At 39.4% G+C, this 26,309-nt stretch overlaps 1 protein-coding gene across 7 annotated transcripts in view; it reads left to right on the top strand.

Annotated features, from left to right (window-relative positions):
- Positions 1-26,309, top strand: part of LOC136850611 (GDP-D-glucose phosphorylase 1-like) — a 243,843-nt gene that overhangs the window by 61,501 nt on the left and 156,033 nt on the right. For all 7 annotated transcript variants that reach the window (XR_010856667.1, XM_067124295.1, XM_067124294.1 and 4 more), the window contains exon 7: positions 4,877-5,046. Coding sequence is in view for 3 of the 7 variants with exons in the window: in XM_067124301.1 (XP_066980402.1) it covers positions 4,877-5,046 (170 nt within the window). In the remaining 4 variants the exon portion in view is untranslated. The remainder of the gene's footprint in view (positions 1-4,876; positions 5,047-26,309) is intronic.

The following is a 26,309-nucleotide window of genomic DNA, read 5'->3' as shown; positions in this document are numbered from 1 at the left end:
ACTGACTGAATTATTAAAAGAACACATACCATTCTGGTGGTCAACCAAACAACAGAAGGCATCTGATGAACTGAAAGAAAGATTGACACACCCACCAGTACTTAGTTTTCCAGATTTTAATAAAGAATTCTTCTTAGCCACAGACGCAAGCCGTACTGGTATAGGAGCATGCTTAATACGAAGACAGGATAACAAATATCATGCTATAGCTTATTACAGTAGCAAACTAAAACCAACAGAAGTAAATTACTCAGTAACAGGCCGAGAGTCTTTAGCCATAATAGACGCTTTAAAGCACTTCAGATACACAATATTTGGCTATAAGATAACTGTATTCACTGATCATTCAGCTGCAGTAGAAATGCTAAAAAATTCTAATTTTTCTGGATATAGAGCTCGGTGGTTTATGACTGCCCAAGATTATGACATAGAAATGAAATATGTGCCAGGGAAAACAAGTAAAGTAGCAGATGCATTATCAAGATACATCCCACAAGGAGATAGTGTAAATATGTTTAGCCAAGAAACAAAGACAAGTGAACCCATATGCAGTGTATTTACCATGCATTACACAGAACTTTCCAGGCAAAACTTCATAAGGAAACAAAGAGAAGATGAAGATTTGAAAGAAGTTTTCAGATATGTAGAAAATAAGAAGGAATTTGATCATCAAGAGGAAATAGAATTAAGTAAGAAAATTGGAGGTCCCATAGATGCAGTGAATATCATAGACTGTATTAGTCTGGATCTGTGAAGAATTTGACCCATTTAAGTCTTTTCAAGGTGTAACTCACAAAAGAATAGTACCTAAGACCCCAAGAAGTAAAGTTATTGAACTAATGCATGATGATGACATGAGAGCACACCCAGGAAGAGATGAGGCAGTTAGATTAATTAAAGGATCTTTCCATTGGAAGGGAACTCACAAAGATGTTAGCAACTATGTGAAAAGCTGGAATACTTGTAACAGTTATAAAGGAAGAACAGATAAAGAAATACCTCTAGGGAAATATCCCATTCCACAAACTCCGTTCAAAAGAGTAGCAATAGATCTCATCACTAACTTGCATACCAAGAGTAAAGGGAATAAGAACATACTAGTATGTATAGATGCACTTACCAGATATACAGAGCTAATACCAATAACGGGAAAAGGAGCCAAAGAATGTGCAGTCGCTCTCTTTGATAAAATCTTTTGTAGATATTCTTCTTCACAGCTTATAATGTCTGACAGTGGTACCGAATTCAGTCACTAGTACAAGAAATTTTAGAGGCATTCAAAGTAGAGAAAGTAACAATACAACCATATCATCCAGCTATCAATGGTTTAGTAGAAAGAAATAACAGAAAGGTTCTAGATGCATTAAGGCACACAGCAGGACAGGAACCTGAATGGGATATCAATTTATCTTGAGTCCAATTGTCATTAAATGCTAGAAATCATTCCAGTCCTCAAGCAATGCCCATAAAAGCTTTGATGGGATATGAACCAAGATTACCATATGCATGGCTGAATCAACCAATACAGTCAAATTATTCAGAAGACATCATGAAGATAAAAATTAGTAATTTCAAGGTAATTGATAAACAGTTACACAAGAATCTAGAAGCCCAGAAGACCATGATAGACAAGCATCGAGAAGGATTAAAACCAGTAGATCACAAGATAGGGGATGAAGTCTACATCAAGAAGGAGGTAAGAAGTGGAATTAATTATAAGTTAGCCACAAAATTCACAGGCCCATACAGAGTCATAGATATACAAGAGACAAAAGTGAAGGTGACAAAAATAAACCAAATTCCTTCCACATATGCTGAATCATTAGAAGAAGAGGGATTTTGGATAAACAAAGACAAAGTCAAGAGAACTAAAGAAGTCAAGGAACCAAAATTAACTGAGGAATTTGAAGAAGGAAATTCAGAAGAGTCACACTTCAGTAATTAAAATAAGAACAAACCTATCATCCTATTATTCCCTGTATGTGATTTCTTTATTGCTAAGTTTACCTTCATCGGTTGACTTAGGAATAAAACTTTTTTTTGTATTGTTGCAATTCTTACTTTGATTAGTTGGTTTTGTAGCAAAACTTCGGGGTTAGACGTCAACTTCAAATTTACTTTTTCTTTGACTACAAGGGAAATATTTAGGAAATGAGGGAATGTAGGTAATTTTTAAAAAATGTAATGAATCTTTTCAAGGAATTTATCAGTTATATTTTAGTTTCTTAACCAAGCATGACTTATATCTTATGTGAAGGAATTTCCTAGATAGAAAAATAAAGAAACGGGGTTAAGATAGACATTAAATAATTTTAAGAAAAGAAAATTCTTTTTACCCTTAATTCAGATTTTATTACAATAACTAACACACTTACCTTATTCACTTGTTTAGAAGATTTTAATTAATGAAAACTTACTGATTATTGTTACAGTAATTATAGAAAACTTTAGAAGTACTAATCTCTTACCACTTTCTTTAGTTGAGTTGCCAGTCATACCTTTAATGTTGAATAATGAACATACAAAACTTATTATACGAGAAAAATACTTATAATCACATCAGAGAAGTCAAAATAAATTTATACACACATAACACACTTGTTGACATATACAATTACACGAGGATATTTCTCCAGGACGTTTCAAGAAGTACAAAATGTAGTAAGTAACCATCAAGTCTACATTTCCCTTCACATTGTTAACCAAGAAATACTATGATTATTGTCGTTATCAGAAGAAAAGAAAAAAAATATATTATTTATCAAATCCCAGGGCAGTATCCACCTGAATAGAATAGGACTGAGTAATAATTCTGTAACTCGGATAGCAAATTCTGTTTTGTTTTACAAATACATTTGAACATCTTATTTCAATTTGATTGAAGAAATGATCATTTTTATATTCAATTTAATTCTTTAAAAGTTATATCTTATAAATTATGTGATTTTCCTAAGAAGTGTGTGTTAGGAGTCCTCGTAGATATATTATTTTTGCCTTAGTTTAGCTAGAGCTGCCGGAGTCAGCTGGTTAGCTGGCCAAGATTATAATGGAATCGAGTTTGTAATTGAATAAACATATGCACGAGGCCATACAAAAAATCTTCAATAAAGACACAGAGAGAGCAAGACAGAAAAGGGGCGATAATGAAACTAAGTGATCCCAGATGCCGAGTTTGACCGTTCGTTGCCCATTCAAATCAAAGTGTTTATCTTATGCAGCATGGGTAAGAAGAACTAATTGAAGTCTTGACCTCGCCCGGTGACCTCTTACACACCATAACATTAACTCGATAACAACCATTGAATGAATTGTATAGATAATTAAACGTGAAACATTAATGGAAAAGGGAAGCCCATCTAGAGGAAACTTAGGAAAATTATACCAGATTTTGGCATCGAATGAATACCTATATATACGTTCCTCTGGAAGGAGAGTCAGTTAGAAAAAGGCATCAGGGCAGGGAGTGTGTGAGATGTGTGGAGAGGTGACAGTGAAAGCTCGAAGTAACTTGTGATCTTATAGAAAATTTCTGAATGCCCATAGACTAAGTGAAATTCTAAGTCCAAGAATTTTACAATGCCTTTTAAGATAAAGACTCGGTCACTACTACCCATTGAAAGGTGGAAAAGTTATACGGTTTAAAGACTAAAATAATTGCATTTAAGGGGAAACATAATTTTCATTTAACCAAAATATATAAAAGGAAAACTTGTGAAGATTTGGAAGATAACCAACATCTGAGCACATTAAGTGAAGCTCCAATATAGTTAATTATCTAGCAACTTGTTCCTACGGAAGTGAAAGCACGCAGAACAACAGACAGTTTATAAGAATTTAATACCTTCCCCACTACATACATATATACATATATATATATAAGATATATATATATATATATATATATATATATATATATATATATATATATATATATATATATATATATATATATATATATATATATATATATATATATATATATATATATACTGTGTGTGTATTATACAGAATCACCAGGGTCAACATAAACAATAACAGGGATACCGAGGAAGAGGCACTATGATGATTTTGAAAAGTTTATGAGGGCCAATGGCATTCTGCAATACCAGACTGCATTTTCTTTTTCCAAGAGTGTGTAACACCAGTGAGAGCCCACATTAAATGGGTTCAAGTTTAGGTGTGGTTTTATAATTCTTAAAGATAGGCCTCAAAATAAAATATGACAAAAGAAACATTTGATTTTGCTTCACTGGTACTTATGAAATTTTTATCTCATATACAAGCTACAATTGTTGATTTGTAGACTGCTATTGTATGTAGGTAAGGACACAATATTTAAGTACAGCACAGTACCAGTTTACAGTCAGTAAACTGCTTCATAATGCTTTTCTATTTGGCCAGTAAGAAAATTCCTTAATAATTCCCATTATAAAAAAGTCCTGTCGACTAGTAAATTTAGTTTTGATCAGGAAATAAGATTTCACATTTCAATTATAATTGGGTTTTACATACATTTATTAACTATTGGTATTGATACTTTACTAAGTTTATTTTGAAGGGTCTTTGACCTGGAAGTTTCAACATTGTGAATTATGTAGGTATGGCATTGTAGTATAACAGATATGTATGTATTTGATTAGTCATTACATTATAGTAATGTATATTTAGATTTTCCTGTACCGTATTTATATATTTTTCTTTTCAGACATTACAGATGTCACGATCAATTGAAGGACAATCAAATTCACTCTTTTACTCATACATCAATCCAAGATTATCTCTGCTTTCCCTGTTTTTCTATCACACTCCCCTTTATGTATGTAGAAGCTGACATTACTTTTATAGTTCACATAATATTAAGATTTTTTTATTCCAGCTTTTGCAAGAATGTGACAGTGTTGAAAATATTTTGGTTGTAAGTCATGGAGCAGCTCTAAAGCAACTTTACATCCATCTCCATAAGACTTTAGGATGCCCACTTCCTGGAGATCAAGAAATTTTGAACAGAATTTCTCCTAATACTGGGATCTCTGAGTATAACGTGCAGTGAGTATAGCTAAAAAATTTTTTTCTTTATCTTCACCTACTAGTAGCTTACACAATTGTAGCACCATTCTCTTGTAAGGCCACTAAAATGTGCACAGTAAAAGTATGTTTTAGCTTACAGCAGCAAGTTTTATTTATGAAGATAATTGCTGGGACTTATTAAAAACTGAAAATTGGCTTTACAATTTGCTAGGATAACACAGTTAAAGAAGCTGAGATGTAGTTTTTCATTTTTCACTCAATATTGAATACTCTGAACAGAATCAATCTAAGTATTTAGTATTTACAGAAAAAAAACTCCTTTTGAAAGTTGAAACCTGCACCGTTAAGCTCATTTATTTGCCACATTTTATACAGCTTTTATTGGATAATACATAAGGGCATAGGGTAGTAATATCTCTCACTTTATTTAAGGTATTATTGTTTCAGCATTAAATCATTACCTTACATTAGCTTGTTGTGCATCTGGGCAATCCTTTTTGAACAGATAATTTTTTATTTGACATTATATGTATATATATATATATATTATATATGTGTGTGTGTGTGTACAGGCAGTCCTCGGTTATCGGCGGGGGTTCCGTTCTGGGGGTGTGATGATAACAGAAAATCGCCACTAACTGAAAATCGCCGATTTCTGGCGCTTTTTCGGCAATTTTCGGGCTTATCGGCGCTGAAAAGTGCCGATTTTCGGTTATCGGCGCCTCTGTTAGGTATGTATTGGCGCCAATACCCAATTATCGGCGCCAATAAGCGGAAATTGGCAATTTTCGATGCCAAAAATTGCCGATTTTCATAGCTAGACAAGCCCCATAAAACCGGATCGCCATTAACCGAGCCCGCTGTTAACCGGGGACTGCCTGTACTGTATATGTATATATGTATGTATGTAGAATATATATATATAGTACATATATATATATATATACTGTATATGTATGTATATATATATATATATATATACACATATACAGTAATTTCTCCCATATCTAAAGTACTGCCAGACAATGAAAATTTCCAGATATGATCAGAAAACACTTTACAGGTGTAAAATGTTAACTTCGTACCCTTACTCCTGTTACCCTGTCAATACCACCTAACATATACAGTAAATATTATAAACAACAAAAAATACAATTTATTCGGCTTATAAACAACATAGAATAAACTGTTTAGCACTGTACACAAAATAAAAATCAAAATGTTCAGTATAATATATATAAAATATATAAAACTCTCTCTCTCTCTCTCTCTCTCTCTCTCTCTCTCTCTCTCTCTCTCTCTCTCTCTCATCTAGTATATGCCAAAACTGATTATGTGGGCCAGACTTGAAAAATCTCTTTTTTATATATACAGGCAGTCCCAGTTAACGGCAGGCTTAGTTAATGGCGATCCGGTTGTATGGGGCTTGTCTAGCGACGAAAATTGGCAATTTTCGGCGCTGGAAATCGCCGATTTCCAATTATCGACGCCGATAATTGGGTATTGCCACTTATAAATACCTAACAGAAGCGCCGATAATCGAAAATTGGCACTTTTTGACGCCAATAAACCCCGAAAATTGCCGATTTTTGGTTTGTGCTGATTTTCGGTTATCATCACACCCTCAGAACAGAACCCCGCCGATAACAGGGGACTGCCTGTATAAAAACTAACCCAGAGAGAGAAAGAAGATTAGCAAATGTACAGTAGCAGCATCATGTAAATGCCATTCTGGTTGTCCCTTTTGAGTGGCTGAGTATGTTTGGGGGATGGGGCTTTGGCCATGGTAATCGCTTACAGGGTGGGAGGGTCAAGAGAGCTGAGTGGGGAGGGTTGGGAGTGCATTTGTCAGCTTCAACTGTCTTATGACCTTTTCTAACTTATTTGTTTGAAAATACTGTGTTTTATTTTTTTTAAATGTTTATTGATTTTAATATTAAATAAGCTTTTCGGAAGTTGAAATACCTGCAAACTGAAAAACTTGAACCCATTACAAAATAGTATTGGTATTGACTGCCCACCTGTTTTTTGTGAAAACTTGTCTTGCCCATCAGTGTCTCAGTCTGTGTTCAGGTGTATACTTACTCCAATTTTGCTTGTGTATGTGTATATTTATGCATTGTGTTGAACCTAACTGAAGTACACACTTGCTGTTTATTTATATGGCATGGCATACAAAAATTTACGAATCTTTAATTGTCCAAAACACATCATGAATCAACTTAAGCAATTGTATATCATTGGTTGAAACTTGGGTAAACAGATAATGCAGTATGTTTACAATAAATACAGTTAAATAGTTCACATTACAGGTAGTCCCTGGATAACAGCGGGGGTTCCGTTCTCAGCTGAGCACCGATAACCGAAAATTGTCGTTAACGGGAACATCACAATAATTATGGTGATAAATGGCATTTATGATGCCATAATCACCGATGAACCGCTCAACTGCACCGTTAACCAGTTATCAGCACTGATAAACCACTTACCGACGCTGATAAACTTACCAGCGCAGACAATATGGCTAACAACGTCCTTAGCCAAGCACAGTAAAATTGAAACGCTGTTAACCAATGCCACATATAAGTGGGGACTGCCTGTATTTGGAATGAATCTTACCTACTGTTAAAGTTAGCTTTATAGTTACACTGTTTGGTGTGATCGGCATTTAAAAAAATTCAAAATACACTTGGCTAACCTACTTGGACTGTCACTGAAGTCATCTGTTTCCCATCAGATGATGTTGGAATGTTTACGTTCTTGTCATATTTCTTCATGCCGACCTGTTATACGGGTGATCAGATTGGTTTTAGTAATATTTTGACAATTTCTGGCTAATTTTCTCCTGTACGGTATTATGCTTGTTTATGTTTTTTCCTTATGTCATCTACATGAAGCAGAGATGAAAGCATTAGGTTGCTTAGGAAAGACTTTGTGAAAACCAAGTGTTTAGATTTTGCAAGATGACCACAAAGCCTATGTCTGACTGGCTGCTCTGGCACGAGGGTGGTTTTCTTAATATGTAGATTTTGAGTGATCTGATGAGAGGATGTAAATTTTGTGTAGTATTGGAAGATGTTAGAGGCTGATAATTTACACAGACTTAGGTAGGGCACACCAGTAGCCTACGCAGTCTTTTTCTTTTGTCTTCAGGTGTTGCTTCTCCTCCATTAACCTACCTGTAAGCCTTGGTTATTTCCTCTCTTTCTGCTACGCCTTCTGCTCCCTATGTGGTTCAGGAGAAAAATGATAAGTGACACGCAGGTATATTCTTTTATTAGTTAAGATTTCGATTGAAAATGTTAGGGTTAAGATCGCCCCCTCCAGTTTTCAACCTTTTTCAGTTTCCCCCATGAGAGAGAAGGTGTCAGAGCCTTGGCATCTGTCTGTAGCCCTCCCTCTTGACTGCCCTGCGTCGTTTGATTGTCTCCTCCAACAGGGAACCAAGGAGTGTCTCAGGACCAAGGTTTCCTTCGACACCTCTCACTCAAATGTTTTTTCTGGTTCGGGTTTGGCACCGAACAACTCAGGATGTGTTCAGAGTTCATCTCTTGCATTCATTGGCCCGAGTATTACGAACTGTGACAACCTGAAATCCGCTAAACATGGCGGTTTTTTCCTCTAAGCTGGCAACACTGGGCTCCCATTTTATCCCTTTTAGAGAGTGTATTGTAATGTAGATAGACAGTAGAGTTAGGAATTCTGGCATATGTTTGCCTCAGTAGTTCTGAGCCATGTATCTGTTTTGCTGTTTTATTGTGCTCCCCACCCCGCCCCGGAATCGTCCCCAAGTGGACGATAACCTTTCCTCCCCTTACTTAGTTTTCCTCTCTTTCGTCTCGTATTCATCAACTTGTGACAATTATTCCTTTTCGTATACTGGCAGTCCTCAGTTATCAGCGGGGGTTCCGTTCTGGAGGTGTGATGATAACCGAAAATTGGCGATTTCCGGCGCTTTTTCAGCAATTTTCAGGCTTCTCGGCGCCAAAAAGTGCCGGTTTTTGGTTATCGGCACTTCTGTTAGGTATGTATTGGCGCCAGTACCCAATTATCGGCGCCGATAAATGGAAATTGGCGATTTTCGGCGCCGAAAATTGCTGATTTTCGTTGCTAGACAAGCGCCATAAAACCGGATCACTATTAACCAAGCCCGCCGTTAACCGGGGACTGCCTGTAGTGGCTGTTCCTTTTCCGCCACTTACTTATCTAGAGTGCATTAGCCTGCTGATAGCTCAGCTCTTGCTTTTTCAGTATTTGCCTCGGATGTATTCACAGTTATGTGATGGCTTCACGCAAGAGACCCCCCTTTCCCCCTCCATGCAGACGACACCACCATCATAGAGGTTACTTGGTGATGTTATGCAGGAACCCTTTACCTTCTTTACTCACAGTGATTCATAGCTCGCATTGTTCCATTTTTGCTTCCTTTTGCCAAAGATGAATCCTTTTCCAGTTTTGAAGCTGCTTAGAGCTGGGTTACATCTTAAGTTATGCTGTACGTTTTTCACCTTCCTCTGTTCAACTTGCAGTTTCTAGTTCTTGGACCTAGGAAGCGAAGACTCCTCTAAAAGGTAAGGTAATTTGGCCTAATTGTGAGGTGAAAATACCTTTGAATGTGGTATCTCGTTCTTAGCACTACAGCTCTATTACTATAAGAGTAATATTTATATGTATGTACTGTAATGTTTTTTGCTTGCATTTGTAGATATGTACGGTATGTATATGCAGACTGTGTTATAAGACATATAGGTCAAAAATTAACATAGGCTACAATACATTAGGCTAAGCTATCCCATGATTACTATATCTTAGGCTAGGGTAACATAGGCCTAAATGCCATAGGTTAGGCTTTCATACCTAAGAATAAACACTGGCCTAATGGCTTCATGGCCGAATTTTGGGACATAGTGCTGGATATATCAATCTATAACAGATAAATAATACTGTACATTTAAGATATGGTGATGATTATAGTTATATTAGTCTTGAAGATGATAGACCTACTTCCGAGTCTAATGGAAGGAATGTCTTATTCCTTTTGCAACTCTTGTAAAGTAACGGAAACCTTTTACAACTCTGTTGTAAAGTAACAGAAACAGTTGTGTAATATCATATAGGTAGCCCAGCTCAACCATTAGTAGCTGTTTGTGACAGTGGTCCATCTTGTCTCCTTAACCCCCAAGTGTTAAGGCCATCAGGAAATTAGAAATTCATAGCACTACTTTTGAAGTCTTCCCTCTAGGGTTTAGCCCTAACAGCCTTTTTTGCACCAAAGTTCCATGTAGAATTTCCCAATTTGCTCTCTTACTTCTTCAGTAGTGTTCTGGTTCACATTCTCAGTGAAAATTTGACACATGTAACCTTCACTGAAGTTTTGAACTCCCAGTTCAAGTAGGCTGTGTGGATCCTCAGAAGGCTGTGTGCAGATTTTCAGAAGTGTCTGGCAAAGTGATGGTTCTCAGGAATAGATACTTTGTACTTTTTTTGTTATATTTTACCCTCATCGAATTCCTAATATCCTTCTCTCCACACTCTTCACACAGAAAAGTCCGGAGTTTGGAAGGGTAAATTGGATAGTTGTTATGCAACTAGGCCATCGAGCCATGGGCACGGGTCCTGGCAGCTTTTCGGAAGGGCAAAGGATAAGTTCTTTCAACATGTAGGACATGTACTTCCACTTCCCTTCAGTCAAAATAAAGTATTCTCCTGTTACTTGAAGTCTTAGCAGTGTGGATTCATTTGCTTGGAATCAGAGAACTGTAATTCTCCCATATTTGGGCGACTGGTTCGTTTCTCGCCAATTTGTTATGATGAGAATTATGTTGTATGCCTAACCTTAGGAGTGGACATTTTGTCAAGGGTGACTATCTCTGCTTTTCTAACCCAGTCAGTTATTTTTCAGGGTGAGGATCAACTGTCTCTTGTTGAAAGATTCTTTTTCCAATATAGAGGGATCAGAAATTTGTTTTTATTTAGCATTTCCCAACGTTTTGTGAGAGAGAGAGAGAGAGAGAGAGAGAGAGAGAGAGAGAGAGAGAGAGAGAGAGAGAGTGTAATTGTCATTGTGAGTGGTCTGGTTGTTGGAGTTGGTTTTACGGCTGTCTCTCTGTCTGTCGGTCTGTCGGGAGTTTTTCGTTTTTTGGGGAGGTCTTGGGCAGTTGAGGTCCAACCTTGAAAGTGAACGGGAGTTCGTCTGTTTTTTTTGGTACCAGCATTAATGGTTCATGTCTCTTCTTTTTTTTGTTTGTTCGTTGTTGGTGGAGGGTCGGTTTAAGTTTTTGTTTCGTGGTTGTGTGCTGTGATTGGCGACCGTGGACCTTATCCATCTCCAGCAACCGAAGATCAGGTGAGTGTTGCGTGTTGTGTTGTTTGTGGGTGTGAATTCCAACATAATATTTGGCGCCAACGTGGGGCAGCTGGTATTGCAGCTGCAAGTGAGATTGGTGGCTGGTAGTGTGACTGAAGAGAAGGATGGAAGAGGAACTGGTAAGGTTGAGAGAGGAGAATACGTGGTTGAGGGGTGAGAATGAGAGATTGAGGAGTCAGTTGGAGGAGGTGGAGGGAATGCTAAGAAGTGCAAAAGAAGAAATGAAAGGGGAGATGAAAGAGTCAGAAGAGAGAATGGAAGAGAGGATGGAAGAGAGGATGGATAAAAAGTTGGAGGGAATGATGAAAGGTGTGGAAGAAATGGTGAAAGGTATGTTCAAGGGTGTTTTTGGAGAAGGGGCTGTTGGAGGCAGGTTCTCTGGAACGTGTGAAGGGGCAAGAGAGAAAGAAAAGGAGGAAGTAGTGAATGGAAGCGTGAGTGATGAAAGTGATATGGGAATAGGAAGTAAGAAACGAGGGAATGAGAGGCAGGGTAAGGAAAAAGGGAATGAAAAGCAAGGGAAGGAACAGAGGGAAAGTAAGGATAAGTCAGGGGAAGAAAAAGGGAAGAAGGGAAAGGGAAAGGAAACTGGTAAGAAGGGTAAGGAGGTGAGAAAGGCAGGAAAGAAGGGAGAGGGTGAAGGCAGTAGTGATAGTGAGGTGGATGGAGGTGAGTGGATAAAAGTGGATAAAAAGAGGGGGAAGAAGAGTGTAATGAGTAAGATGAATGTAAGTGCAGAAGTGGACTCTTTGTATTCGGAAGAGGGTATGAAAGGACAGAGCGAAAGTAGCGAAAGTGAGAGTGAAAGTGAGAAAGAAGTGAGAAAGGCTATGTATGTGAGGGAGGTACCCGGTGTGAAAAGTATAATGAGTATGGAAGTAGGGATGTGCATGATTTCTTTAGGGAGTATGAAAGGTTTTGTCAGGATAAGTATGGGGAAAGTAAGAGAGTGTGGGCACGAGAATTAGGAGAGTATTTGACTGGGTTTCTATTTGATATGTATAGGGTTATTATGAGTGTGGGGGATGTTGAGTATGACAAGATGAAAGCTAGACTAGTTGAGCAAGCGAGGCGTATGAAAGCGAGTGTTAAGTATAAGAGGAAGAATGAATTTGATGAGGCAAGAATGAAAGCTGGGGAAACCTTGTCACTGTATGCTTGTAGGCTGGAGACGTTGGCAAGGAAGAAGTTTGGGGATGATGGGATAGATGAATGTAAGGGAGTTAGTACGGAAGTTGTTAGGGACAGTGCCAGATGGAGTTAGAGAATTTGTGAACTTGAAGCGGAAGGAGAAGAAAAGATGGACGAATGAAAGGTTGACTTGGGGAGAAATTTTGGAAATTGTAGAAGATTATGAGCTTGACAGGGTTATAAAAGAGAGCAGAAGTGTAAGTGTAAGGGCTGGGGTAGATGAGAGAGTACCAGAGTTCGGAAGCTTTAGGGATGCAGTGTTGAGGGGCCCAATGAGAATGGCCGATAGTGTAATAGATAGGAGTGTAAGAGCAAGTAATGTGGAGGTGCCAGTGAGGATGAATGATGGGTTTGTAAGGGAACAACGGGTTGGGACGGGTTAGGGATAGTAGTGTACAAAGGGGAAGGTCGGTGAGTGGAAATCGAGCGAAGTGTTTTAGATGTGGAAAGGAAGGACATACTAAGAATGAGTGTAGGTGGGCTTTAGGAGCGTGTTTCACCAATGTGGGCAATCGGGGCATTTGGTAAGGGAGTGTACGAAAGATAGGGGTTAAATGCTACAGGTGCGGACAGGTGGGTCATATTGCTAATGGTTGTAGGGTACCCGAGTGAATGTAATATGTGGCAACTGTGGTAAGAATGGGCATTATGCGAGAATGTGTTCAGAACCGAGAGCGAAGTGTGACGAATGTGGAATGGAAGGGCATGTATCAAGTGTATGTAGACGAAAAGAGGGTGACTGTGACAGCGAATTGGGAAACTGAGTGTGAAGGGGGTTCAAATGGGTGGATCCTCCAGGATGCAAGCGGTGCGTGTGATGCATGTACGTGAGGGGTTGTTGCATGAGGATCAGCAATTTGTTTTGATAGAGTATGGTAGAAAACGTAAGAAAGGGAAGAACGTAAGTAAACTGAATGGTCGTAAGTTGTGTGATAGGGGTGTGAGTGCCAAAGTGGAAATGAGTGATAAAGCGTGTAATACGGATGAATGGGATGGTATGGATAGAACGTATAGCATATGCGGGTTTGATATAACTGAGTTGACTGAACGTGTAGGGGTTAGTGAACGGTTGGAGGTGAGCGAAAGTGTAAGAGTAAGAGAGCGTAGCAGTGATAGACGAGTGATTGAAAGCATGAATGAATCGTTGCAAGAATTGGAAAGGTCAATGAGCGAATGGGATGGGTTAGTTGAAGAATTGGGGAGGTATTTGGGAACGAGTTAGAGGGTATAGATGAGATTGTGGATGAAATTGAGAGTGGTAATAGTGAAGAAGATAGCGTGAATCTGAGAGAGAATGGAGGAGAAAATGTAAATCTGAATGTTGCTGGAAGTGAGAGCGAGTCTGAGAGAATGATTACGTGCCCGTGAACGCGATCTAGAGGACCTGCTAGGGAGCATCCGTGGGTGTTGCGTAAGGCGATTTGAAAGAGGTGTGAAAGGTGTTGGTTGGGAAATGCTAAAAGGGGGGAGAAATATAGAGGGATCAGAAATTTGTTTTTATTTAGCATTTCCCAACGTTTTGTGAGAGAGAGAGAGAGAGAGAGAGAGAGAGAGAGAGAGAGAGAGAGAGAGAGAGAGAGAGAGAGTGTAATTGTCATTGTGAGTGGTTCGGTTGTTGGAGTTGGTTTTACGGCTGTCTCTCTGTCTGTCGGTCTGTCGGGAGTTTTTCGTTTTTTGGGGAGGTCTTGGGCAGTTGAGGTCCAACCTTGAAAGTGAACGGGGAGTTCGTCTGTTTTTTTTGGTACCAGCATTAATGGTTCATGTCTCTTCTTTTTTTTGTTTGTTCGTTGTTGGTGGAGGGTCGGTTTAAGTTTTTGTTTAATGGTTGTGTGCTGTGATTGGCGACCGTGGACCTTATCCATCTCCAGCAACCGAAGATCAGGTGAGTGTTGCGTGTTGTGTTGTTTGTGGGTGTGAATTCACCACACCAACAGATAGAAGGATAACAATTTTCTACCACTATTGAGATCTATATATGGGTTGGCCTGCAGACCTCAAGAACCTTTACACTGTCCTCAGATGTCTCTGAGGCAAATTGAGGGTCCATTTTGAGAAACATTTGATGTCAGGAAGTGGAAGTGTAAACATCCTACAGCTCTTGGCAGTTTTGAATTGTCTTATAGAAGTTTCGATTCTCACATAAGACGACAAGGAGACACAAATCAAGAATTTTGTTGAGGCTAATAAAGAAACTTCCTTTTTCTCTGGACAGAGTTCAGTAATGTCATTCCATTTCCTCGTTTTGTCCTAAGAAGAAACCTTGGTACTGAAGACCAACTCAGCAGTAAGGGCAAGGTCTCCAGTGAGATAGTCTCCTCTGCCGCAGGTTTGCCAGAAGTTGTGGAACCTTTAGGGAGGCCTAAACACCCATCTCTTCACAACTGCCAAAAACACTACACTGCCAGTTTACTGCCCTTCATGCCAGGATTCTCAGGCACGGGCAGTGAACACTTTCCTTCTAGATTGGTCAAATAGGGACACATAGGTTTTTCCTCTGCTGACTGTTTTTGAGGAAATACTCAACGGGTTGTGAACTTTACAGATCACACGGATGATTTTATTAGTGCATTTGTGGCAGGGGAATGGTAACCCCTAACTTTCTCTCTTGGTGGTAGATGTTCCTCATCTTCTTTCATCCAGGAAGGATTTTTCAGACAGACTTATTCGAGAAGATTCCATCAGACCTCCACAAACTTCATCTCACCTTGTGGAGATTGTCAGTTGCTTGTTATAAGCTAAGGGCATTTCTAGTGTGGCCAAGGAAGCATTCCTTACATCTAGAAGGCCCTCTACTGTTGGACTTGTGTTTCAATAGCAGTGATTAGTTTTTGATCTTGGTGCTTGTCCTGAGTGATATCCAGCACCCATTCCACTAGATATCTTGATTTAAGCTCTCCAGTATTCCAGATACGCTAAGCAGTTTTCTGTCACCGGAATCAAGGATACCACTTATCATTGCTTTCAGTTCAGCATCATGCTGACTGGAATATTGCTCACAATTTAAAGTTTTAATAGATTTTCAATCTTTTGTGCTGGAAATTTCATCTTCCATTAATGAATAGATTTTCAATCTTTTGTGCTGGAAATTTCATCTTCCAATAATGTTTCACAAAAAATTTAGTTGAAAGCCTTCAGACATTAACATAACCTCAGTTAAGCCCTTTGATAAGACATCACTTAAGAACTTTGAAGACACTCTTGTTGCAGCAAAGTGTATTAGTGAGCCCCAAGCCCTTTCTTGTATGGGGCTTTGTTCTAGTGGCAGCCCCTCTCTTTTCTTTCTTTGCCTCAGAGAAAAGATATAGAGGAGGAAGCCCTTCCCAGTTTTGTTACAGTGCCTAATTTAACTGCTTTGGTAGACAGTAAAGAAGTGGGTTTCTTTATGTCCAGATTAAACCTAGTAAGAGGTTATAGTACTGAGCTTCAAGCCCTATCTTGTTCTTTGGCTTTGCTCTAGTGGCAACCTCTCTTTTCATTCATTGCTTAGAGGAAATACTTAGAATTTTAAGCCCTTCCCAGATTTGTGACAGTGACCGATTTAACCACTTAGGTAGCTATGAAAAGATGGCTGTCTTAAGTCCAGTTAGAACTCTCTGGGTTTACCTGGACCAGTAAGAAGAGAAGTTAAGAATTTATCTGTGGTGTTAGAAGGCCAAACATTCCTGTGTCCATCTTGTGGTGTTAGAAGGCCAAACATTCCTATGTCCAAGATGGCTAAAGTCTATGCACACAGAGTTGATTCCTGAGTACTGTAAACATGTCTTTATTTCCTTTAAAACTTTTTTCTAGAGAAGGTTGTCTTGCAACTCAGGGGAGTTATAACTGTTTTTGCCTCATTATTTGTGAATGTTCAGTTTTAACATGAGGTATTAAGCCCTTAGTCTTTCATTGCAGTGGGGACTCTTTTTCTTGAACCAGATATGATAGTAACTTTGCTTCTATCTTATCGTTAGCTGTTAGAAATCCCGCTACAGGCAGTCCCCGGTTATCAGTGGGAGTTCTATTCTGACAGCGTGACGATAAGCAAAAATCGCCGATAACCAAAAATCAGCAATTTTTGGCACTTATCGGTGCCGAAAACCAGAGATCGGCGCCTCTGTTAGGTATGTATTGATGCCAATACCCAGTTATCAGTGCCGATAAGCGGAAATCAGCGCATATCAGCACCGAAAATTGCTGATTTTTGTCGCTAGACAAGCCCCGTAAAACTGGATCGCCGATAACCAGGGACTGCCTGTATTGAATTTTGGGAGCATGAAGGTACACTTTTGTTGCACTGCACCTGATCTGATAGTGGTAGTTGTCTTCAGTTTTGGACTATCGGTTATGGGCTTTCGACTCAGGCACATTAGTCACCAGTACTCTACGAGATACAGTCCTTTTTTCCCCTGTAAGAATCCTCTCTGACAAGTCTTGCTACAAGGACCTTACACTCTGTTACAGTTCCAACGTTTGGCGACAGTACTTACCAGTAAGGATCATACATCTGGCAGGAATGCTGAGAAACTTTTCTCCCCTTTTAAAAAAGCTTTTAGTTCACTTGGCTGAACACCGATTGTCTGGTTGCACTAACCCACCATCCTCATTCAGTGTTGTAGTTAGCTAACTTTAGCAGTAGGTAAGATTCATTCCAAATAATGATAATTTTCAGAATAAAATTAATTATTTGGATACTTAACTACTGTTAAAGTGGAAACCCACTCAGCCTCCCCACATCTTAGTGGATGGCATGAAGAAGTATGACAAGAACGTAAACATTCCAACACTGTCTGGTAGGAAACAGATGACTTCAGTGACAGTCTGAGTGGGTTAGCCAATTGTATTTTGAATTATTTGGGATGAATCTTACCTACTGTTAAAGTTAGCCTTATACTCTACAATGATAGGCGAGTCGGCATTCAAACAAAAGAAGAAAATCGCTTGGCTGAACCAGAAGACCATCTAGTTCACCTGTTCTCTGCCAAGTGTGTTCAAATGTTTTAGCTCTAGTCAGAATTCTCCTTGCTGCCATTGGGTATAGGTCGATTGTTGGTATTCTATGATTTTTGGCTGTTGGCTCCTGATCACAGTACTGTAATTTTAATCTTCCTAGCAAAACAAATAACATCAGGTTATGTAGGAGTGATTACTGTGTAAGCAGGATGCCAAAATTTGAGGTAAATCCACATACTGTTTGTACCTGCTGCAGGGGTGCTGAGTGTGATGTAGAAATTAGATGTGAGGAATGTAGGGATTGGTCTATGGACTGTATGCTTAAGAATGTCAGATATAGGAAAAGAAGGTAAGCAGTTGGTTCTGGCAGGTGATAAACCTGTCTTTTCTTCCCTTCCTAGTGGCCCTTCATCTGTACTTAGCCCTGCTAGGTCGTTATCCCCCAGTATTCATGGGGATGCGAACCACACCCACCCAGGAATACCGAAACCCCCCTCAGAAATGCTTATAACTGCCTGTTTTAGTAGTTCACACACCAAATGTATACCTTAAACTATCATCCTACACCAAATATACCTTAAAATATCATCTAAAACACCTTAATATCATTTCAAAGTCATCTTACAACATTACCCTTCAAAATATATGGCTTACAGCTAAGTGTGAAAACTATTCAAGTTACCCTTATATCCAGGAACATCCATTTTCTTTCATACAATATTGAAGCAGTCCTGTTTTCTTTTTACAATACATAGGGGAAACATTGGAAATTCACAAGTAGAGTTAAATGCTGTTCTTAAATATTTAATATGCATAAAAAAATACATCTTATCAATATTTTGCTGTTTTTACATTAATATTAATATTAGAAAATTAGTAAATAATTTTTTTATCATAAAAATAACACGAAAATACGGTAATTAGTGACTATTTCTCGACGAAAAAATCAGCGAATTACCAAATTTTTTGCAGATAGTTCGAGGATAAGTTCCACAGAAAAATCCGCAAATAGGTGAAACCGCAAATCCCAAACTGCGAATAGGCAGGTGTCGACTGTATGGCTAGTAATGAGATTTCCTTGTTAGCTCCTCCTTCTGCTCCCCTTTCAGTTCAGGAAAAGCGTATGAAGAAACTAGAACAAGATGTAAACCTTATTTTGGAATCTGTTAAAGATTTAACTGAATTTATGATAGGGAACCGTTCTGAGTCCCCCATAGTGTGCGATCATTTTTGCATTCTCCTTTTAGAGGTAAGGTGTCAGTATCCTCACCTGTACATAGCCCTAGCCTAGGACTGCCCTGCGACAGTTGGAACAGTCTGCTGCTAGGGAACCGGGTCGGTTCTTGGTGCGATGGGGTTCTGTGCCCTCCAACTCCTACCGCTCCTTATAATAGTCTGAATCCTGTTTAATGTGTTCACTGAAAGATTCCTTTGATAAGCGTAAGTCTTCTCACTGTATTTTGACTTCACCATCATCAGTAGCTAGTAATGAGGTTGCTAGAACTGATAAGAGTAACAATGTAGGTGCTTTTTAGACATTGTTATTAATGATAATATGCCTGTAGCAAGTTGTTCTAACTTTGTTATGTTGACTCAGTCAATTGTTCAACCTGTTTCGTCTGCATCTACGTCTCATTCTAAATCTTTCTCTGCTATTTCTGTCTCCTCGAAATGCACCTGTTCATTCTTTACATGCTGTTTCCTCTGCTGTTGGAAAGTCCTTTGGCGCTGTTAATATTTCTCATTCCCATCCTACTATGGTTACAGATTCTACTGTTGCTTCCAAACTAGATAACATTGTAGCTGCTTTACTTTCTAAAGATGTGTCATCTGGGAATGTTCTTAAGCCAATTGAGATGCTCTCGGATGAGGTGGAGTTAGGTGTCGTTGACCCTTCTCCCCTCCCTCTCCCTTACAAGTCCCGTTTTCTTTGACACCTGGTGGCGCCTTGTCTTCTGCTTTGCCGACTTGTATCACCTTAAATGGACAACTGCAGACTGCTTTTCATGCAGTCTCCCTTCCCATCGAGTAGGAATTTCATTGCAAGGAGTCAGCTGCTGTCACCCTGACTCTGCAGCTGGCGGAAGAAGAGTCTCCTTCGGTCTTTCAGCATTTGCTAGAATGTTGCTCTTCTCTTTATCCTCATTTCATGGAGGAAAGAAGTTCTGTAGAGACTAGGTCTGTGTTTTCTTCTGGTATTTCAGCACCCACTAAGTCTTTTAAGAAGCCTAGACTTTTTCCTTCAATTAGAGCATGTTTTGACAAACTACTATCTCGTGTTTTGGCGCACAAAGCTCCCTCCAAGTGTGCCAGCTCTAGTCTTCCTGGTTCTATGAAGTCGCAGAGAGCCACCTCTTACAACACAGGCTCAATACTGGCACTTAAACCATCTTCAGTCGACGATTCTGATTTCTTAGCTTGTCTCAATGCTATGAAGAAACGTTCTCTTGAGACTGGCAAGGTGCTTTGGTCTGATGCAGAGGCAGAGACTTTGTCCAAGCCTTTGTTTAGAATTATTGAAGTCTTGTCTTTTGCTGAGCTTTCACTTAGTTCTATTGCTGCCTGTGTGCCCCATCTTAAGGACTTTCTGGCACCAGTGGGATTAATTAAAGCTTGGGAGGGGTCCTTAGATTTTTTGACCTGCCTGGACAAAGCTATTTTGGATGCAACAGGAGAATGTTTTTATGCCTTCTCTAACTGGGCCTTGAAGAAGAGAGAACAATTGTGCTTTATCTCGTGTCTAAGGTCTCTCCTACTCAGAAAATGGCTGCAGTTTTTGCTTCTGCTTCGGATCAACTTAATCCGTCCCTGTTTAAGGCAGTAAGGGAGGATATTTCCCTACAGGAAAATAGGGAGTTTATCAGACAATCTTTTAAGGCAGGTAATAAAGGACCTGCTCCTTCTTTTCCTTTTGGCCATCCAGTCGAGATTGTCCCTCCTCATCTCTTGACTCGTCTCCAGTTGCTAAGACCTTTCATAGGTCCATATCAAGCTTCAATAAAACCAAAGCTTCTAAGGTTTTTAGAAAGAAATGAAGCTTTATGCCCTCAGGTTTCAGTAGGAGGTCGACCTCAGGCCTTCTGGCAAGTTTGGAGAGACTTAGGAGCAGAACTTTGGGTGGTGGAGGTACTGGAGGAAGGCTATGTAATTCCTTCTCTGTCTCCTCCCCCTCTGATGTTGTCTCCAATTGCTTTTCCATCTTACCTTTATCAGCGGGAAAAGCTTCTTATACTTCAGAAAAAGATGGTATCATTGCTAGAGAAGAAGGTGATAGAGCAGGTGTCAGACAACTCGCCGTGGTTTTACAACCAACTTTTTCTGGTGCCAAAGATGTCCGGAGGGTGGCACCCAGTACTGGATGTGTCCAAACTCAACACATTCATTCATCTATCCCCATTCTCCATGGAATCATCCAGCACGATGAAGAACGACTGGATGATATCGGTGGACATTCTTATTTCCGCATTCCAATAAATCCTCAGTCACACAAGTTCCTGTGATTTGTGTTTGCAGGGAAAGTATTTCAATTCAGGGCTCTTTGCTTCAGTCTGTGTACAGCACCTCAGGTATTCATGAGGATTTTAGTGCCAGTAGGTGCCAGTAGGGGGATGATGTCATCTTTTAAGAGTGAGAATTCTGCTCTGTTTAGACAGCTGGCTAATGTTGGCTAACTCTTGCAACGGAATTTTGAGGCCAAGGATCTGTTACTTGGCTAGCTCAATCATTGGGGACAGGGACATCCCTAGAGGTAATGAGCCCAGACCTCACCTTGTTTTCAAATGCTTCAATGACAGGCTAGGGAGCATGCCTGGGATATGGCTTTCATAAGAGATGGTGTTGCACATAAACAATCTAGAACTGTTGGCTGTATGGAAGTTGTTCCTTCAGTGTGAACACCTAGCCAGAGGAAAGGTAATAGCAGTATTTTCAGACAATACCACCTCTTTGGCATACATCAGAAACCAGAGCAGTGCGAGAACAAAGTCAATGTTTCTGATAGCAGAGAATTTGCTTCAGTGGGCAGAAGCCAGGAACTTAGTTTTGGTTCCATAGTTCAATCCAGGTAAACAATGTTTTGGAAGATCAGTTGAGCAGGAAAGGACAAGTCCCACCCACAGAATGTTCGTTACATCTGCAAGTCTGCCAGTCGCTGTGGAGTCTGTGGGGAGCACCAAATAACTTATTTGCAACATCAGTGAGCAACAAAATCCAGTGTATTGTTCTCCATGCCACGACCCTCAGGCTTGGGCAGTTGATGCGTTTCTTCAAGATTGGTCCAACATAGATGCTTATGTTTTTCCCCCTTTTCAAAAATAAGGAAAGTGCCGAACAAATTTCCAGAATCAAGCCATTGCAGAATGACTAGTAGCACTGTGGTGGCCTCAGAGAGAATGGTTTCCAGACCTTCTAGCTGTTTTGGTGGATCTCCCTCATATTCTTCCTTTAAGGAAGGATCTACTTAGACAACCAAGTTCCTTGCGGTTCCACCAAAGACCCGCATGCTACACTTAACCGCTTAGAGACTCTTGATTGTCTCCTCTGAGTGAGGGGGTTTTCTAAAGTACCTCAAAAATCTATCCTTAAATTGAGATCAGCAACAACCTTGGCTTTGTATCAAAGGCAATGGTTTGTGTACTGCTCCTGGTGTCATTCTAGAGGGATTTCCAGCACTGTACCTCTGTAGAGAACATCAGGTTCTTTCGGTATCTTAGATATAGTAAGAATGTTTCTGTAGCTGCTATTCTAAGATATAGATCCATGCTTTCCTCAGTTCTGTATCATGTGCAGTTGTATATTTTGTATGATCCAGACCTTAAAGAGGTGTTGAGATCATTTGAGATTGAAGTCCCCAAGTTCAGTGTCAATCTCTTTCATGGAACTTGGACGTAGTTAAGATTTTTATCTGCATATCCGTTTGAGCCTTTGAAATCTGCTTCTTTAAAGTTTCTGACCATGAAGACACTTTTTTTGGTAGCCTAGCGACAGCAAAAAGAGTGAGTGATTTACAAGCATTCTCCAATAAGGTAGGCTTTTGTAAAGGAGATACCATTTGATCATTTGTGCCTTTGTTCAGGGCTAAGAATTATGTTAAGGCTAAGCTACTACTGAGAACAGTAAGGATTCCAAATTTAACCTCTTTGGCTTGGAATGAAGAAGTGGCTTTGCTCTGTGCTGTTAGAGCTATTAAAATTTATATAGATAGGTGAAAGCCTGTTAGGTGGAGTTAACCATTTATTTTGTTGGGTTGGAAAACCTAACACTCCTTTATCTAAGAATATGATGTCTTTTTTTTTTTTTTGTTAAGCATTTAATAAGACTAGCACATGAAAAACTAAATCCAGATCTCTTACCTTTATTTAAGGTAAATATCCATAGCATAAGAGCAGTCGCTATGGCTTAGTTTTTAAAGAATTTGTCTCTTGAGGACATAATTAATGCCGCACAATGGAAGTGCAATTCAGTTTTTGCTGCTCATTATCTTAAAGATGTAGAAATTGCATTAAAAAATTATAAAGCCCTTAGCCCTCAAGTAGTAGTGGGTAAAGTCTTTTTCTGAACGGAAAGACAGAGCAATCTCTTAGGCTCTTTATTTTAATCCCAGGTGTTGGTTTTCTGGGGAGCAAGAAGGGACATTTGTTGTACAGGAGCGTACCGTTGTATCATAGGTGTTTATCTGTAGTTGACTGTCATTTTTTGAGCTTTCGGACCCAGGCACAGGAGTCTCACCACGCCGCTTCTATTCATTCTGGCTGAAGACAAAGTGGTTTTCTTCACAAAGCTGCTCTTGGCTGCACACACATGAGAGCCTTGCACCCTGAATGAAATCCACGGCAGTATTATCCAGGAAGGATTCCAGATCAAGTAAGAATGTTTTGGGTTTCATACAAGAAGCTCTTAGCTTGCTTGGCTGAGCAGAATTTGTCAAGCTGCACTACCCACCATCCTTTTTCTTGGCGTCCGGACAATTCGGTACTGGACAATGTAGAATTTAGGCCAAAGGCCAAGCGCTGAGACCTGTCATGTCGTTCATCGCTGAAAGGTAAATTGATAGTAAGGTTTTAAAGATGTAACAGAAGGGAAACCTCGCAGTTGCACTAGAAATTAATTTTTAGAGGGTGGAAAGTCAGATGGAAGAAAAAGAATATGGACAGAGGTACTGTATAGTAAAAGAAACAGGAGGTTGCAGCTAGGGGCTGAAGACCCTTAAGAAATGAGGTATGAAATGATTATTCTAAGTCAAGTGGTGGTGACCCATTCATTTGTATATTTTCATCTTATTTTAAATTATAGCATTGTTACTGTGGTCAATTATTTTTTTAACTGAATTTTAATATCAGTTATCAGCCCATGTGCTATGGAATGGCCATTTGCAAGTTGGTAAATTTGAGAAAGTGAAGAAATCGGTCGATAGCGAAAACTACGTTTACAATAAACATAAAGAAAATGCTGGTGGTTCAAAAATATATTGGCGTTGTGAAAATCACTCTTGCAAAGCTTGACTTCATAAAGATGAACATTTTGAAATGCTGCAAGTTTTAAGATTTTTTATTTTAGTATTGTGTTCAGTAATGGAAAATCGCAAATAAGGAAGCAAAAAGGGCTGTGGCAAGGGTAAAGGCAGAAGGAATAAATGAGATGTATGAGAAAGTAGAAACATCATAGGGTCAGAAAATGATCTACAACATAGCAAAAAGAAGAGATAGAGCAGTTAAAGATCTGACGCACATCAAGCAGATCAAGGACTGAAATGGAAGAGTTTTGTCATCAAGGGAAGAATGTATAAGAGCAAGATGGAAGGAACATTTTGAGAAGCCATTAAAAGAAGAGAACCCCAGAATAAGAGAAGAGGGGAACCCACGAGTAAGAGCAGTTCCAGATATCGCCAGAGAAGTGAAGAGAGCACTTGACAAAATGAAAAATGGAATACTAGTTGAGGTGTTGAAATGCTTGGGAGGGGAAGGGGTTGATATACTCTGGGACCTCTTTTCAAAGATCTACCACCAAGAAAAAATGCCAGACAGCTGGAGAAATAGTATTATGGTCCCAATATATAAGGGAAAGGGTGATATACGAGACTGCACAAATTATAGAGATAAAATTGATATCTCATATTATGAAGATATATGAACAAATTATAGAGAAAAGAATAAGGAATGAAACAACAATAAGTGAAGAACAATTCGGGTTTATGCGGGGAAAGGGTACAGTAGATGCAATTTTTGCACTAAGGTGAGCAATGGAAAAACATGAAGAAAGACAGTGAGGGCTACATCTAGTATTTATTGATCTGGAGAAGGCATATGATAGGGTAACTAGGCAAGAAGTGTGATGTATGAGAGAGAAGAGTGTTTCAGCAAAGTATGTTAAAGTAGTCCAGGATATGTATGCAGAGGTTACCACTCAGGCAAGGGGCACTGTGGGAACAACAGAAAAGTTTAGTGTACATCAAGATTCAACTCTCAGTCCCTACATCTTTGACCTTGTGATGTATGTTATTACATAAGATGTCAGAGAAGAAGTCCCGTGGAGTGTGATGTTTGCTGATGGTGTTGTTTTGGTGTACCTGACTAGAGAAGGGGTGGAGATAAAACTGGAGTTGTGGAGACAAGCACTTGAGGATTGAGGTTTAAGGATAAGCAGAGCTAAGACAGAATATCTGTGGATGGGAGGGGAAGGAAAACAGGGTGCAGTTAAATTACATTTAGATGACATCAAGAGGGTTACCACTTTCAAGTACCTTGGGTCCTGTGTGATGGATGATGGTGGTATGGACTCAGAAACAAACCACAGGATAGTGTGCTTGGATGAATTGGAGGAGATCATCAGAATATTGTGCGACAAGAGGATTAGTGCAAGAGTAAAAGGAAGGTTTTATAAAAGTGTAGTTAGACCAGCAATGGTGTATGGGGCTGAGACGTGGTCAATAAAGAAGGCTCAAGAAAGGAAGCTGGAAGTGGCAGAGATGAGGATGTTGAGATGGATGTGTGGAGTCACGAGAAAGGATAGGATCAGGAACAATTGCATTAGAGGGACAGTAAAAGTGGTAGAAGTGTCAAAGAAGATTCAGTAAAGAAGATTGCAGTGGTTTGGTTATGTTATGCAGAGTGAGGAGAATCGTGTGTAGAAGGGGTCATGGACATGGAGGTGGTTGGGAGGAGGAGGAGGGGAAGGCCAAGATTTTAGATAGAAAGATAACGTAGCAAATGACATACGGGAGAAAGAGTTAAGAGAACAGGATACGCAAGATAGAAGATGGAGAAGGCTTACACGGAACAGTGACCCCATATAGAGATGGTAAAGGCTGAAGACAAAGAAGTATTGTGTTAAATAATAAGTGCAAAAATTCATTTTGCAAATTTATTTAATTTTATTAAACATGAATTTTGATAGCAGTTTAAATTTTCTAAGCATTATAATTAAACAATTTGTATACAGGCAGTCCTTGGTTATCGGTGGGGGTTCCATTCTGCGGGTGTGATTAAAACCGAAAATCAGCGATTTTCGGGCTTATCGGCGCCGAAAAGTGCCGATTTTTGGTTATCGGCGCCTCTATTAGGTATGTATTGGTGCCAATACCCAATTATCGGCACCAATAAGCGGAAATCGGCGATTTTTGGTGCTGAAAATTGCCGATTTTCGTCGCTAGACAAACGCCATAAAACCGGATCGCCATTAACCGAGCCCGCCATTAACCGGGGACTGCCTGTACATTGTGTGTTTGTCTTTATCTTTTTAGTGTTATTAGTGGTACCAAACTGTCCGGTACCGAATTGTCTGGTACCAAACTGTC

The sequence above is a fragment of the Macrobrachium rosenbergii genome, chromosome 22 (genome assembly GCF_040412425.1).
Source record: "Macrobrachium rosenbergii isolate ZJJX-2024 chromosome 22, ASM4041242v1, whole genome shotgun sequence".
Lineage (NCBI taxonomy): Eukaryota > Metazoa > Arthropoda > Malacostraca > Decapoda > Palaemonidae > Macrobrachium > Macrobrachium rosenbergii.
Note: the sequence above shows the minus strand (reverse complement) of the source record. Positions and strands in the feature narration are given on the sequence as shown.